At 37.7% G+C, this 13,336-nt stretch overlaps 1 protein-coding gene across 1 annotated transcript in view; it reads left to right on the forward strand.

Annotated features, from left to right (window-relative positions):
- MYB (MYB proto-oncogene, transcription factor) overlaps positions 1-3,283 on the forward strand; it is a gene marked incomplete at its 5' end in the record, with an annotated part of 47,320 nt that extends 44,037 nt beyond the window's left edge. The window contains one exon of the mRNA XM_081313083.1: positions 1,866-3,283. Within this exon, the coding sequence (XP_081169209.1) occupies positions 1,866-1,982 (117 nt within the window). The 3' untranslated portion in view covers positions 1,983-3,283. The remainder of the gene's footprint in view (positions 1-1,865) is intronic.
- Between the last annotated feature and the right edge of the window lie 10,053 nt (positions 3,284-13,336).

Below are 13,336 nucleotides of genomic sequence, written 5' to 3' on the forward strand. Positions count from 1 at the left end.
TAGATTGGTTTTAATAGACTGTTTTTCAGTTCACGACATGCAGAATAGAAAGCAGTTCCAAAGGCGGTAGCAGAGTGCTAAAACACACAATGCCTGGTGTCTTAGAGGCCAAAGCCTAAAAACTTGAAAGGATCCAGACAAACATAACTATAATAATGTTAGAGGAGGAGAAGTAGAAGAAGAACTTCAGGCACATATTCCCCTACCGCGTACCTAAAAGAGCACTTGGGAAGTTTTGCAGTTGTTATTTCTTCTCTTATCCATCAGAAGAGCCTTAAAAGATCTTAACATCCAAGCAGGATGATGATGATGATGATGATGATGATGATGATGATAATAATTAATAATAATAATAATAATAGTAATAATAATAATAATAATAATAATAATAATAATAATAATAATAATAATAATAATAATAATAATAATAATAATAATAATAATAATAATAATATTGGAAGGGATCTTGGAGGTCATCCAGTCCAACCCCCTGCTCAGGCAGGAAACCCTATACCATTTTAGGCAAATGGCTGTCCAGTCTCTTCTTAAAAACTTCCAGTGTTGGAGCATTCACCACTTCTGGAGGCAGGTTGTTCCACTGGTTAATTGTTCTAACTGTCAGGAAGTTTCTCCTTAGTTCTAGGTTGCTTCTCTCCTTGACTAGTTTCCATCCGTTGCTTCTTGTCCTGCTTTCAGGTGCTTTGGAGAATAGCTTGACTCCCTCTTCTTTGTGGCAGCCCCTGAGATATTGGAACACTGCTATCATGTCACCCCTCACCCTTCTCTTCGTTAAACTACACATACCCAATTCCAGCAACCGTTCCCTATATGTTTTAGCCTCCAGTCCCCCAATCATCTTTGTTGCTCTTCTCTGTACCCTTTCTAAAGTCTCAACATCTTTTTTACATCGTGGTGACCAAAACTGGATGCAGTATTCCAGGTGTGGCCTTACCAAAGCATTGTAAAGTGGTATTAGTACTTCACTTGATGATATAGAAGAAGGAAGTCTTTAAGATTCACTGATTCCCTTAGCACAGGACAATGGAGGCTGACATCATGTTGACTCTTATCATGCATTTTATCATAACCCTGAATTTCATGTTACCTGCTGCACCCTATGATTCATATACTGAATAAATAACCACAGTGCAACATCAGAATTACTCTCATAGAAATGCACTGAAAGTAACACGACAACCAGATCAAAAGCAACCAATAATACTCATCTTTTAAAGGCATAAAACAGAAGTTTGTCCCTGGTCACGTTTGCAAAGCTTTAATAAAAGGTCGAGAGGACATTATAAACTTAGCTTCTGACATGACTCCTACTATTGTACCAGTAGCAATTGTAATAGAAGCCTTTGGAGGGAATAATGGATTCCTAATCAAAATGTCATGATCCGTTCTTATCCTGACAATCGGAAACAAAGCAGATTGGAAAGAGAGTGACAAGTTAATTAGAAAGCTGGTAACAAATTAAGAGTAAACAGGTTTTTGGAGGCCAGGGTTGAGCTCTTGTCTTTTTGACTGGTCTTTACTAAGAGACTTAAGCCCCTGTGAGTACTTTGCTTCCCAAAGCAACCCTGCTTATGTGTTTTAGATTGCAATCCCATTGGCTTCCCTTGGGACATCTGAGACAGGGACAAGTGATGAAACAAGCATTACAATTCCGTACACGTGTTTTAGCTAACTGAGGTCAAGATGCATGTACAAAAGCCAAGGTTTGTGTCCATCATCAGTTTATCATTGTGGTTTGTAAGGCAGCCTTTAGACTTCCGTCTTCTCAATGTCACACTGCTAGGTGTTAAGTAGTTGGAGCAGAAAAACCCTGTTTCTCAATTCTCCTCTCTCCTTTTTGTCTTTAGCATTTTAGCACCACATGGGATTCATCTTTCTGTGGGAAGACGGAGGATCAGCTGACTTTCTCCGACCCAGCACGCAAATACATGGGTGCATTCTCAGCTCGAACTCTGGTCATGTAAAAGTCCACCAACAAGCATTATGTTCTCTTTTTCAAAACACTTAACAGTTGATTTGGATTTACCATTCTTCTACATGGGAGGAAAACATTTTTGTATATTTGTTTGTTTGTTTGTTGTTATGGTACAGCATTTGGGAGCAGCACAAAGTGCATACATTCACAAAAGCATATATATTAATCAGGTTGGAATTCGCCCAACTTTAAAAGGGGAAATGGACAGATCAGAGTTCTCTTACATTGATGATGTTTTACTCTACGAAGTTATCAGGTATTCAAATTTTATGCAGTTATTAATAATGCAGATTTTAAAATCAACACAGTGATTTTAAATGATTAAAAATGGGGAGATCAAGTGCACAGTATTAATTCAGTGAAGAGTTGCTACCTGAGTTCCAGTGCCAGTGAAAATGTTATCTAGGTTTTTGTGGGTTTTTTTTCCTTTTAGAGAGCTGGCACTTAATCAGTAGCTTATGCTAAAATCATTGAACAAATGTCTTGGTCTGAAATACTGCAAGAAAAGCATTACTGCAAATGCTACTATGAAAGTTAAGGCAGGGCCATACCTTGTCTGTAAACGCTCACTTACCTTTAATTATTTGAAGTACTGTTCTGCTTAATGGAGATCTAGATAGCTTCTCCTTTTTTATTAAGAAAATCTTGCTTTTATTTTATTTTTTACTACTGTATGAAGCATAGTTTTATGAAAACAAATTATATTTTTATTCAGTAATTTAATTTTGTAAATGCCAATTGGACTTCGGGTTGGGTTTTTTTTTTAATTTGTAACGTTCTTTGCTGTTGCAGACTTTTGCAGCAATGTAGATGGACTACTAAAGAATCGTAAAGATTTATATAAAAAAGAAAACCCTAGTCGGGGAGCAAGTAGCTATCTTGACTATGCACTAGCGTTTCTGATTTTTGCAATATTGTTTTGATGCTCCCTCTTTTCTTGGACAAGCAATATTTTGAAACACTTCTTGAGAGCTTTTATGTGCCTACGTGTATGTATTTTCAAAAGTTTTGAAAACATAGAATACAGATCTTTAGTATTTTGGGAGAACACAATCTTGCTTACGTCTTCGGTTACTGTCTCATGTTTAAAGATTCCATACTTGGACTCTGCACAATTCAAACAGAAAATTATGGCCTTGGGACTGCCATAGCTGAATTTTTCTCAGTGTGAAGAGAAAGTGGCTTCTTTTTTTATGTCAGACATCGCTGCCTTAATAGAATTAGGTGCAGCCTTGTCTGCACTTTTTATAATACACTGTACTGCCTTGTCGATAAATAAAGTGTGGCGTTTTGTAACAATTAGCTGTTTCTTTATTACCTTACATAAGCTGGCATTTTAGCAAACTCCTCAAGAGTGTCCTTTGACTATATCCATTTGTTCTGTTAGTTTTGCGAAATTCTAGAATGTGTAAGCTTCGCCTATTTTAAGTCTGAGCTGTTTCTGCCATTTCAAAACTAAAACAACCAAATTCTTGTTTCATACAGTACGAGTCTGTGTAGAGAATCATTTTATTTTCTCATGGGACAATATGGCAAGGTTTTAATAGTTCTATCTACAGTCATTTGAGATGGTGAAACTGCAACTCAAATGTGTATTTTTCTGAACCTGCACAACTCCTCTGTCTGCCTTGGAAAAGGTGGGGGTGCCTTTAAAGAGCAGCCAGAGATACAGAGAAGGTACTTGTGGATCCAGATACCCTAACCTGCTTTAATTACAGTACATCTCTAATGTATTTTGTGACTAGGTCACATGGTTTGCTTAGCCTTGGTTATGCCACTTTCAGAGGGTTCATACAATAAACAGACATAAGTTGTGGCATTAGGCCCACACCAAACAAATGCTTCCTGATTAAGGCAGTGAAGGAACCCAACCATCTCCTGAGGGCATGGTGGTGGGGCAACAGTTTGGGAATTGTTTGGGCAACAATGTTACAATGTTATTGTTTGGGCAAACACATTTAAGTGATTTTCCCCTAATTTTTTTCATAGCGCGTAAAAACGTAGAGCTATCAAAACTTTGCCTGTAATTTTAAAAGCAACTCAAGGGCCCTTGAAATTTCTGATATCTATATACAAAAAAAGTGTCTTATTCCAGAATTTCTAGTTAACTAGTGGCTTGTACCATGGGATAGATCATGAAGATATAGGATTTGAGTTTTGATACATAATATCCTACATTTGTAAAGAGATCTGTTTTGTCCAAAGTATTCACACAATAAAAGCCAAGTAAGACTGGATTGTTTTTAACTTCAAAATGGCTTCTAAAAGGTGCTTTGATTCAACTTTGACCTTTATTACAATTGAGGTGTGTTGCAGCTTCAGAAGAATTTGTCATAATCTCTAAAAAAGCAATGGTAATTAAGCCTTTGCAGAAAATGTTACAAATTACATGGCATAACCAATTCCCAACCTATCCATGAGAATATTGCAAGAAGATTATTAGGGAAAACCCCATTTTATCATATAATAATGTACTGTGCATCTTTTACATCCTACATAACTAATTATTTACAATAAAATTTGCTTCACATTTTTATGTAATTATAAATATCAGATAGGCATTACACCAAGTTTTCAATGAATGTTATTAAGAATTATCTAACACAAAAATACATTAAAAAAGAAATATTAAAAATTAACTCCCTAAAAAGAAATAAAAATAAATCTTTCCCCTTCATCCCCAGCAGTATATTCAACATTACCTTATTACTATCTCTTAAAATAAAACTAAATATATTTCATATCTCCCCATTTTCTATAAACTCATCTCTAGATCTTCAACCCTCTCTATTAATCAGCAAAGGTGCAGTAAAAATTAACAAAATTACCTAACTACATAAGTAATTAATTCCAATTAATATACCATGACAATACCAAATAGATGAAATTTTCAAAGATCCTGGAGCACTGGGGAACTACCAGAGGACTGGAAAATAGCTGATGTAGTTCCCATCTTCAAAAAAGGAAAAAAAATGGATCCAGGAAATTACAGACCTATCAGCCTGACCTCAATACCTGGGAAGATTCTGGAAAAGATGATCAAACAACGAATCAGCGAATACCTAGAGGCAAAGTCATTACTAAAAGCCAACATGGGTTTGTCAAAAACAGATCATGCCAGACAAATCTTACTGCATTCTTTGACCAAGAGACAAAATTAGTGGATCAGAGGAATACTGTGGATATAATTTACTTGGAATTCAGTAAGGCATTTGATAAAGAAGATCACAACCTACTACTCGATAAGACAGAAAAATGTGGGTTAGACAGCATCACCACCAGATGGATTCGCAGCTGGCTGACTGGCGGTACTCGGATGTGGTATTCAATGGAATCGCATCTACACGGAGGGAAGTGTGTAGTGGGGTGCCCCAGGGCTCTGTTCTGGGCCCAGTGCTCATCAATGATTTGGATGAGGGGATAGATGGGGAAGTCGTCAAATTTGCAGATGACACCAAGCTGGCAGGAATAGCCAACACTCCAGAAGTCAGGCTTAAGACACAGGAGGATCTGGACAGAATTGAACACTGGGCGCTATCTAACAATGAAATCCAATGGTGAAAAAGGTAAGGTTCTACATTTAGGCAAGAAAAACCAAATGTACAGGTATAGGGGTACCTTGCTCAATAGTAGTAACTGTGAGAGGGATCTCGGAGTCCTAGTGGACAATCACTTAAATATGAGCCAGCAGTGTGCTGCAGCTGCCAAAAAAGCCAATACTGCTGGGCTGCATTAACAGAGGGATAGAATCAAGATCACGTGAAGTATTAATACCATTTACAATGCCTTGGTAAGGCCACACTTGGAATACTGCATCCAGTTTTGGTCATCACGATGTAAAAAAAATGTTGAGACTCTAGAAAAAATATAGAGAAGAGCAACAAAGATGATTAGGGCACTGGAGGCTAAAACATATAAGGAACGGTTGCTGGAATTGGGTATGTCTAGTTTAACAAAGAGAAGGGCGAGGGCTGACATGATAGCAGTGTTCCAATATCTCAGGGGCTGCCACAAAGAAGAGGGAGTCAAGCTATTCTCCAAAGCGCCTGAAGGCAAGACAAGAAGCAAAGGATGGAAACTAATAAGGAGAGAAGCAACTTAGAATAAGGAGAAACTTCCTGACAGTTAGAACAATTAACCAGTGGAACAACCTGCTTCCAGAAGTGGTGAATGCTCCAACACTGGAGGTTTTTAAGAAGAGACTGGACAGCCATTTGTCTGAAATGATACAGGGTTTCCTGCCTGAGCAAGGGGTTGGACTAGATGACCTCCAAGGTCCCTTTCAACTTTATTATTATTATTGTTATTAAATTGTTCTGTTACATTACAATACATGCCCTGCCTCTTAGTATATCAAAATAACTCATGCAAGTGCATAAAAGTCTGAATTGGTGTTATGATATTTCTTCATTGTCCCATAATCATCTCTATCAACAGTGTAAACTGATGTTCTTTACCCATTCAGTTATTGAAATCCCATAGTTGAAATTTTGAACTGATAGGTTTAACAGAGTTGTGTTCAAGAATTCTTACTCATTTGCTGATGATACACAAAAAAATTCAATAGCATGTTGCAAAATTTCCCTACTCTTTTCCACCACTATTAACTGGCATTTATTTCTTCCATAGCTCCCCATATAGATTATAGATTATGATAACAGACTGATCAGTAAATTTAGATACCAATTTAACTACAACCTGATTGTGGTATCCCTATTAATTCTTGAGTTTTGAAGCATATTAAAATGGATCCTATTGGATGACTCTAATCATACAAAACTGGACAGATCTCAAGAAGAGAGTAAACATGGCTCATCCTGTTATATGGCTCATCCTGTGCCATATAACTAGAGAAGTAGAAAAACAGGGTGAAGGAAGGGTTAAGCACTGCAATAAATTATGCCTTTCTTCTGCTACCTGTTAAGAAGTTTGGCAAAGATTCAGGTTTTCAAACTAGAACTACTCAGATGAGTTGTGAGTATAATAAAATAGCCCAGCTGTAGTGTAGTAAGTTATGCAGATGATACCACTCTAATGGCAGAAAGTGAAGAAGAACTAAAGAGCCTCTTGTTGCGGGTGAAGAAGGAGAGTGCAAAAGTTGGGCTGAAACTTAACATTAAGAAAACCAAGATCATGGCATCCGGCTCTCTCAATTCCTGGCAAATAGATGGGGAAGAAATGGAGGTAGTGACAGATTTTATTTTCCTGGGCTCCAAGATCACCGCAGATGGGGACTGCAGCCAAGAAATTAAAAGACGCTTGCTCCTCGGGAGGAAAGCCATAGCAAATCTAGACAGCACACTAAAAAGCAGAGACATCACCCTGTCAACAAAAGTGCGTATAGTCAAGGCTATGGTCTTCCCAGTTGCAATGTATGGCAGTGAAAGCTGGACCATAAGAAAGGCTGAGCGCCAAAGAATTGAGGCCTTTGAACTATGGTGCTGGAGAAGACTCCTGCGAGTCCCTTGGACTGCAAGGCGATCAAACCGGTCAGTCCTAGAGGAGATCAAACCTGACTGCTCTTTAGAAGGTCAGATCCTGAAGTTGAAACTCAAATACTTTGGCCACCTAATGAGAAGGAAGGACTCAATGGAGAAGAGCCTAATGCTGGGAAAGATTGAGGGCAATAGAAGAAAGGGATGACAGAGAATGAGGTGGCTGGATGGAGTCACTGAAGCAGTAGGCATGAGCTTAAATGGACTCCAGAAGATGGTAGAGGACAGGAAGGCCTGGAGGAACGTTGTCCATAGGGTCGCGATGGGTTGGACACGACTTCGCAGCTAACAAGTGTAGTAAATTAGCCCAGCTGTGTCACTTCTAAGTCTCCTTCCTTAAACTACAACTCTTTAACATGTTGATTTTCTTTTCACTTCCTTTTTAGATAGAAGATGTTGGTTCTAAGATAGCCACTTAGCTTGGCCATCAGTGTTAGACTTCCCCAATGATCACATTATTTTAATGTGATAAATTTATATACTCCTGTCCTCTGCCTGTCTCTTTTTTCATATACACACACACCAGAGAATTGCATGGCATTTTTCAACAGCATAAAATGGAGACACTATTAACAACTCTTAGAAGCAATAGAAGAAATCAACAATAGCAAACTAGTTGTAAAAACAAATAGTCATAGTTGCTGGAAGGAAAAAAAATACAAAATCATGTTATGTATGCCACAGTGAGCTCTGGGAGAGAATGGGGGGTATAAATCTAAATAAGCACAGTAACAAAAGCATAACAGATTGTAGACATATCTATCAACATTATCCAGACTGCCTCCTTCACATGTTGTACCATAGTGTCTGTTAGCCATAGCCATCATGACTTTTGTTGTATTAATATAGCTGAAAGTCCAGTATATATTGGGCAAAGGTGGTACTTATTTCATTGTTTAGTTACTACACTTAGCTTTGCTTTTTAAATTTGTTTCAATATACAATATATTCTAAAGACACTACTGGAAATATTAATAAATATTAATGTTGAGCTCTGAGCCCCCATGGGAGCCCCCATAGCAAAGGAAGAACTGAGCGTATTAATCACACTCCTGGAATGAAGAGCTGATCAACCCATTACATACAAGGGTTTCCCTCTATATCCATGTCTGTCATTTACCCTATACCTCCTGCATGTTTCATCAGAAGGAATTCAACAATTCCAAGTAGAGATTTAATCTAGACTAATTCAATATTTCAAAAGTTTTACTGGAACCCGCTTTACTCAAAAACAGGTTTACATTCCTGGAACATGCTTCTAAGAAAGTAATGAAGTTGTAACAAGCCAGTGGTTTCAATAGAAAATGTGACTCTGTTTTAACATGCAGATTCTTCGAGATGAAACAAATCAGTATGGTCATCTTTAAACAGAAGAGTTGCTATGCAAAGCAGTTTCAAGAATCACACAAATCTTTGTTGAAATCAAGCACTTTTCAAGGTTCTGCACAGCATTGCTCACCCTCCATAGATTTGAGGACAGAATTTGCCAGAAGGAAGGTAAAGTGAGGGAAGGAAGGAAGGAATGAATGAAGGAAGGAAGGAAGGAAGGAAGGAAGGGAGGGAGGGAGGGAGGGAGGGAGGGAGGGAGGAGATGGAGATGGAGGAGTAGTAAATAGGAAAGCTGAAATGTAAAATCTTGGAAATTGACCTTATGTCATCCATATTTCACAAGCTTTCAATTTCTTTGCATGAGGTATTATGAGAAATGAGAGAAGAGCAGGGTATAAGATAGCTGAATCTTATAAGATTTATCTAGTTGAAGACTACATAGTAATTTCTTTTTTGGTTTTTTTAAACATGGGGAGGTAGGACCCAGCTTCTGAACAGGTCACCAATCCCTGATTTAGCAACAATATGTTGCCTTCAAGCATGCACAGAAAACCTCAAGTCACTTGAATAATATTTCTGCACACTGTGATAAAAGAGCTACACTGCAAAGCTTTTATGTGTCAAACATACAGAGCAAGTTGGTGAAATTGAGCCACCGAGAAGCCCTTAGTATCTGCCAGTACCAACATATTGGAAATACCAGTCCCCTTCCCCAAGTAGACTTTATTTCTAGGAATGCTTCTGAGTCCCAGGTACCCCTGGAGGCCTTGAGAAATAAAAATAAATAAATTAAAGACTGCAGTCTGGTGTTGGTTGAGAAGCATGTCCATGTGTCACGCTTCTCCTAAAAGCCAGTGCTTAATTGAGAGGATATATCCTAAGATCTACCAGAGAAAAGTTTATCCCCAAAATGCAGTCTTGGTTCAAACAAGAGAAACAGTCCCAGATTGGGACACCAAGAATACAAGGCAAGACAACAGATACACACCACATCTTTGAATGCATCTGTTTTATTACAGAAAAGCACAATTGTAAAAGTATATATAAACATATATAGAAACATATATAAAGGAGGTACATGTTGTTGCTTTTAAAACAGAGTGAGTCACCATGATAGCATCACTGTAAGGTTTTGAGGATTTATGCCCACAGAGAAAAGCTGCACACATGGTGTGTGATGTCACCAGTTTCCATCTACATTGCTGAACATGAATCTTAATTAGACATGCTTCTACACTGCTCTCAAAAATGTGACTGTGTTCCCAGCATTACATCAGTAGCATTTAATCTCAGAATGTTGTAGTTGCCCTGCAGAACTGACACCCAATATAAGCTGTTAAAATACTACTAGCTCAATCATGTAATATGTCCGGGGCTGGGAAATCATATGGCTGCATTTTCAGAAAAATGTAAAGAAAGTAACAGAACTGAAATGGAAATGGGCTGGTCACATAGCAGGTGCTGGCAGGTGGAGCAAGGCAGTCATAGAATGGATCCCACTTGTTAAAAAGCATCCAGACCTAAAACAAAATGGATCAAAGACATCAGCAAGTATGGCAGCCCAATTGGCAACAGAAAACTCAGGACTGTATAGGTTGGAAACATGTTAAAGAGACCTTCATCCTGTAGTGGATAGACAATGACTAAGATGATGATGATGATGACGACGACAAAATACAATAAAGCAACAATAAGTTTATTTTCCCCCAGGATGTACTTAAATATAGTTTAGGGTAGGTTTGCTGAAATAAAACAATTTATAAAGATCTTTTAAAACCCATGAGGGAAGGAACTTTTGTGGGTGTAAAGGTTCCATTCTAGAGGCAACTATCCACAAGAAGACCTGCTGTCCTGTCCATGTCACCCCAACTTCAGGCAGAGCAGGACTCTTAATGTATCTTCCAGAAATGTAGTAATGGATGGATAAATTCAGTTCTGGCGAGAGGGTGCCTAATATAATCCACTGTTTATTCTACATCTGCCGAATAAGTGCCTCCTCAAGAGACTATTTATTTAGATTATTTTATCCCAGCTGTATTATTTTTATAAAAAGCTCAAGGCAGTGAACATAGCTAATAATCCTTCCTGGATCTAAAGCTAAGCTGCAAATGTTCAGGTGATGCTGCTGAAACACAGAATGAGTTCAGTTGATGTCAAAACTGGCATGGTTGCAATTCTTGTTTGTATCATTTCTTTTGAAATATATATTGTGATTTTATTAATGTATTTATTGCATTGCAGTCTGCACAGAGCCAGTTTGGAACTGGTGGTGTCTAAATAAAATAACTGATGTAACATAAATAAGTTTAAAAAGTTAATTTTTATTGTATGAGTCTTCCATAAACTATATACTGTTAACAAAGTATTCTGGGCCCTCTGAAACTATTCTCTTCTTTATTAATCTTAAAGTACTAGGAAGTTTACCTCTGGTGATGCACTTTCAAAACTGGGTCAGAATTCTTGATGACAAAGATTACTTAATGAGCTCCTAATGTTTTCGCAATATATACCAGAAATTTAAATGTGTTATCACTTTAAAAATTTGCAACAGAAACCTTCCATCAAAATTTTCCTTGCCCTTCCTCACCTGGAACTACATTTTCTATACAACCATCATTAAGTCTAAACCCCCTCTGAGTTGAGCCTGAACTGTTCTATAAATGACCAAACAAAATCTGTGTTTTCCATAAATCTCAGCTAGGACAATCTGGATTGGGCAGAGAGAAGGAACTAGGAAACCTATCATCAGATTATGTAACCAGCCTTTCTTACATCTGCAAATGGTAACAAAAACCTCTACTACTATATCCCTGTAGCAAGAGAACCAAATGACTCCTTTCCAGTTCCTGAATGAAATTGAGTCTCACAGTCCAGTCTATTGCTGGTGGTCTCTCTCTGTGCTTTTTTTGTATAAGAAAAACGTGCCGGAACTCACACATGTCATACAACCCGCCTTGCCTATCCTGCAAGGTTCCATCCAAAAAAGGTGCCGGAACTCCGTTCTGAGCGTTCTATGAGAAAAAAAGCCCTGTAAATCAGAAGCTTTAGAGTAAACTGGCCACACCAGAGTGTATTTATAGGTTAGAATTAGTTTGCTTAACGAAGAGTTCAGGGTTGAACAGCAGAACTAGATGCCTACAATGAAATGTGTTCATTTGTGAAAGATAGAAGGTAATTCAAGCAATATTTGCATGATCACATTAACTTAAAGAACCTTCTTTAAAGTTGTCCTAACAATGCCTCCCATTGTTGAAAGACACAGCTGTCTCTGCTGATCTGACACAGAGGGGAATTGTGCTGTCACAGAGCAAACATCTTCACAACCATTCATAAGAATCCAAATGCAAAACTTCTGACTACTTTGGCAGCAAATGGAAGCTTTGCTCTTTAGGAACACCTGGGCTGAAAAAGCTCTGTCAACATACTATTTCTTCCTTTGATTACTCTTATCTAATTGCCATCAAATTTAAGACCACAGCATGTGAGAAAAGGAACACACACATCAGGCTAAAATGCTTATTAAAATGTTGCAATGAATAAGAATGAGCTGTAATTATTTACCTTGGGGTATATTTACTTTTGGCTCTGCAAAAATACAGGTAGCATGCCATAATTCTACACAAATATTCCACACATCAAATCTGCTGGTAACATAATTGCCACCTTTAATAACTACGTTAAGTCATATGCATCTTCATCTTTTTTTATCAAAGCTTATCCACTTTGAAAGTGGCAATTGATCTATTACTTGGCAGGTAATAGCTGAGAAAAGGAAATGCCTGTCTACTGTAACATTGAGCATGCTAATTGAGGCAAATATACCCAAAGACTTATTATGCTTTTGAAGGCAGGGGCAATGTACAGTAGTCAACTAACTTCTGTGGAATTTAATTTGGCAGACACAATCAAGCTTTCATCCAAACAGTTCTGATGATATTTTTTTTAAAATATCGGCAGAATTTCTGCTTAGTCATGAAAGGTATTTAAGGATCAGTGCTCAAATTAATCTGATTTCAGGGCTTTGGCTACATGTCTATCAAAGACTGTTCTTTGTACTATTGAAGGTGGAAGTTAAAAGGGAACCAAAGATCTTTTCCTATACACTGAATTAATAGTTTATTGAATATGTGTATTATATTACCTGCAACTCAGCCCAGATTTAAATCAGATGACTTTTTAAGCAAATGGAACTGGAAGTCAATCAACTGATCCACATCCAATCACCTTAGAGTAAGGCTGCATTGAGTCTCTAATCTAAGAGACTATCTTGAAGAATTTAGGATTGAGTGGGGTCTTGTTGCTGCCTTATAGAGAGAGGAATCTATAGGTGGAGGACCACTGGTCCTATAATTGATACAAATATCTTCATTGCCCATATTCTTGCCATTTCTGTTTGGTTAATAATGGCAAAAACAGATATTTGGACAGAAGTAGTTCATCAGAGAGCTGATCCATTTAATTTTTTTCTCATGGGGAGGTATTGGAGGAAAAGTCTGAATAATCCATCCATTTCCAACCA

Source organism: Vipera berus (genome assembly GCF_964194415.1).
Source record: "Vipera berus genome assembly, chromosome: 1".
NCBI classification, from domain to species: Eukaryota; Metazoa; Chordata; class Lepidosauria; order Squamata; family Viperidae; genus Vipera; species Vipera berus.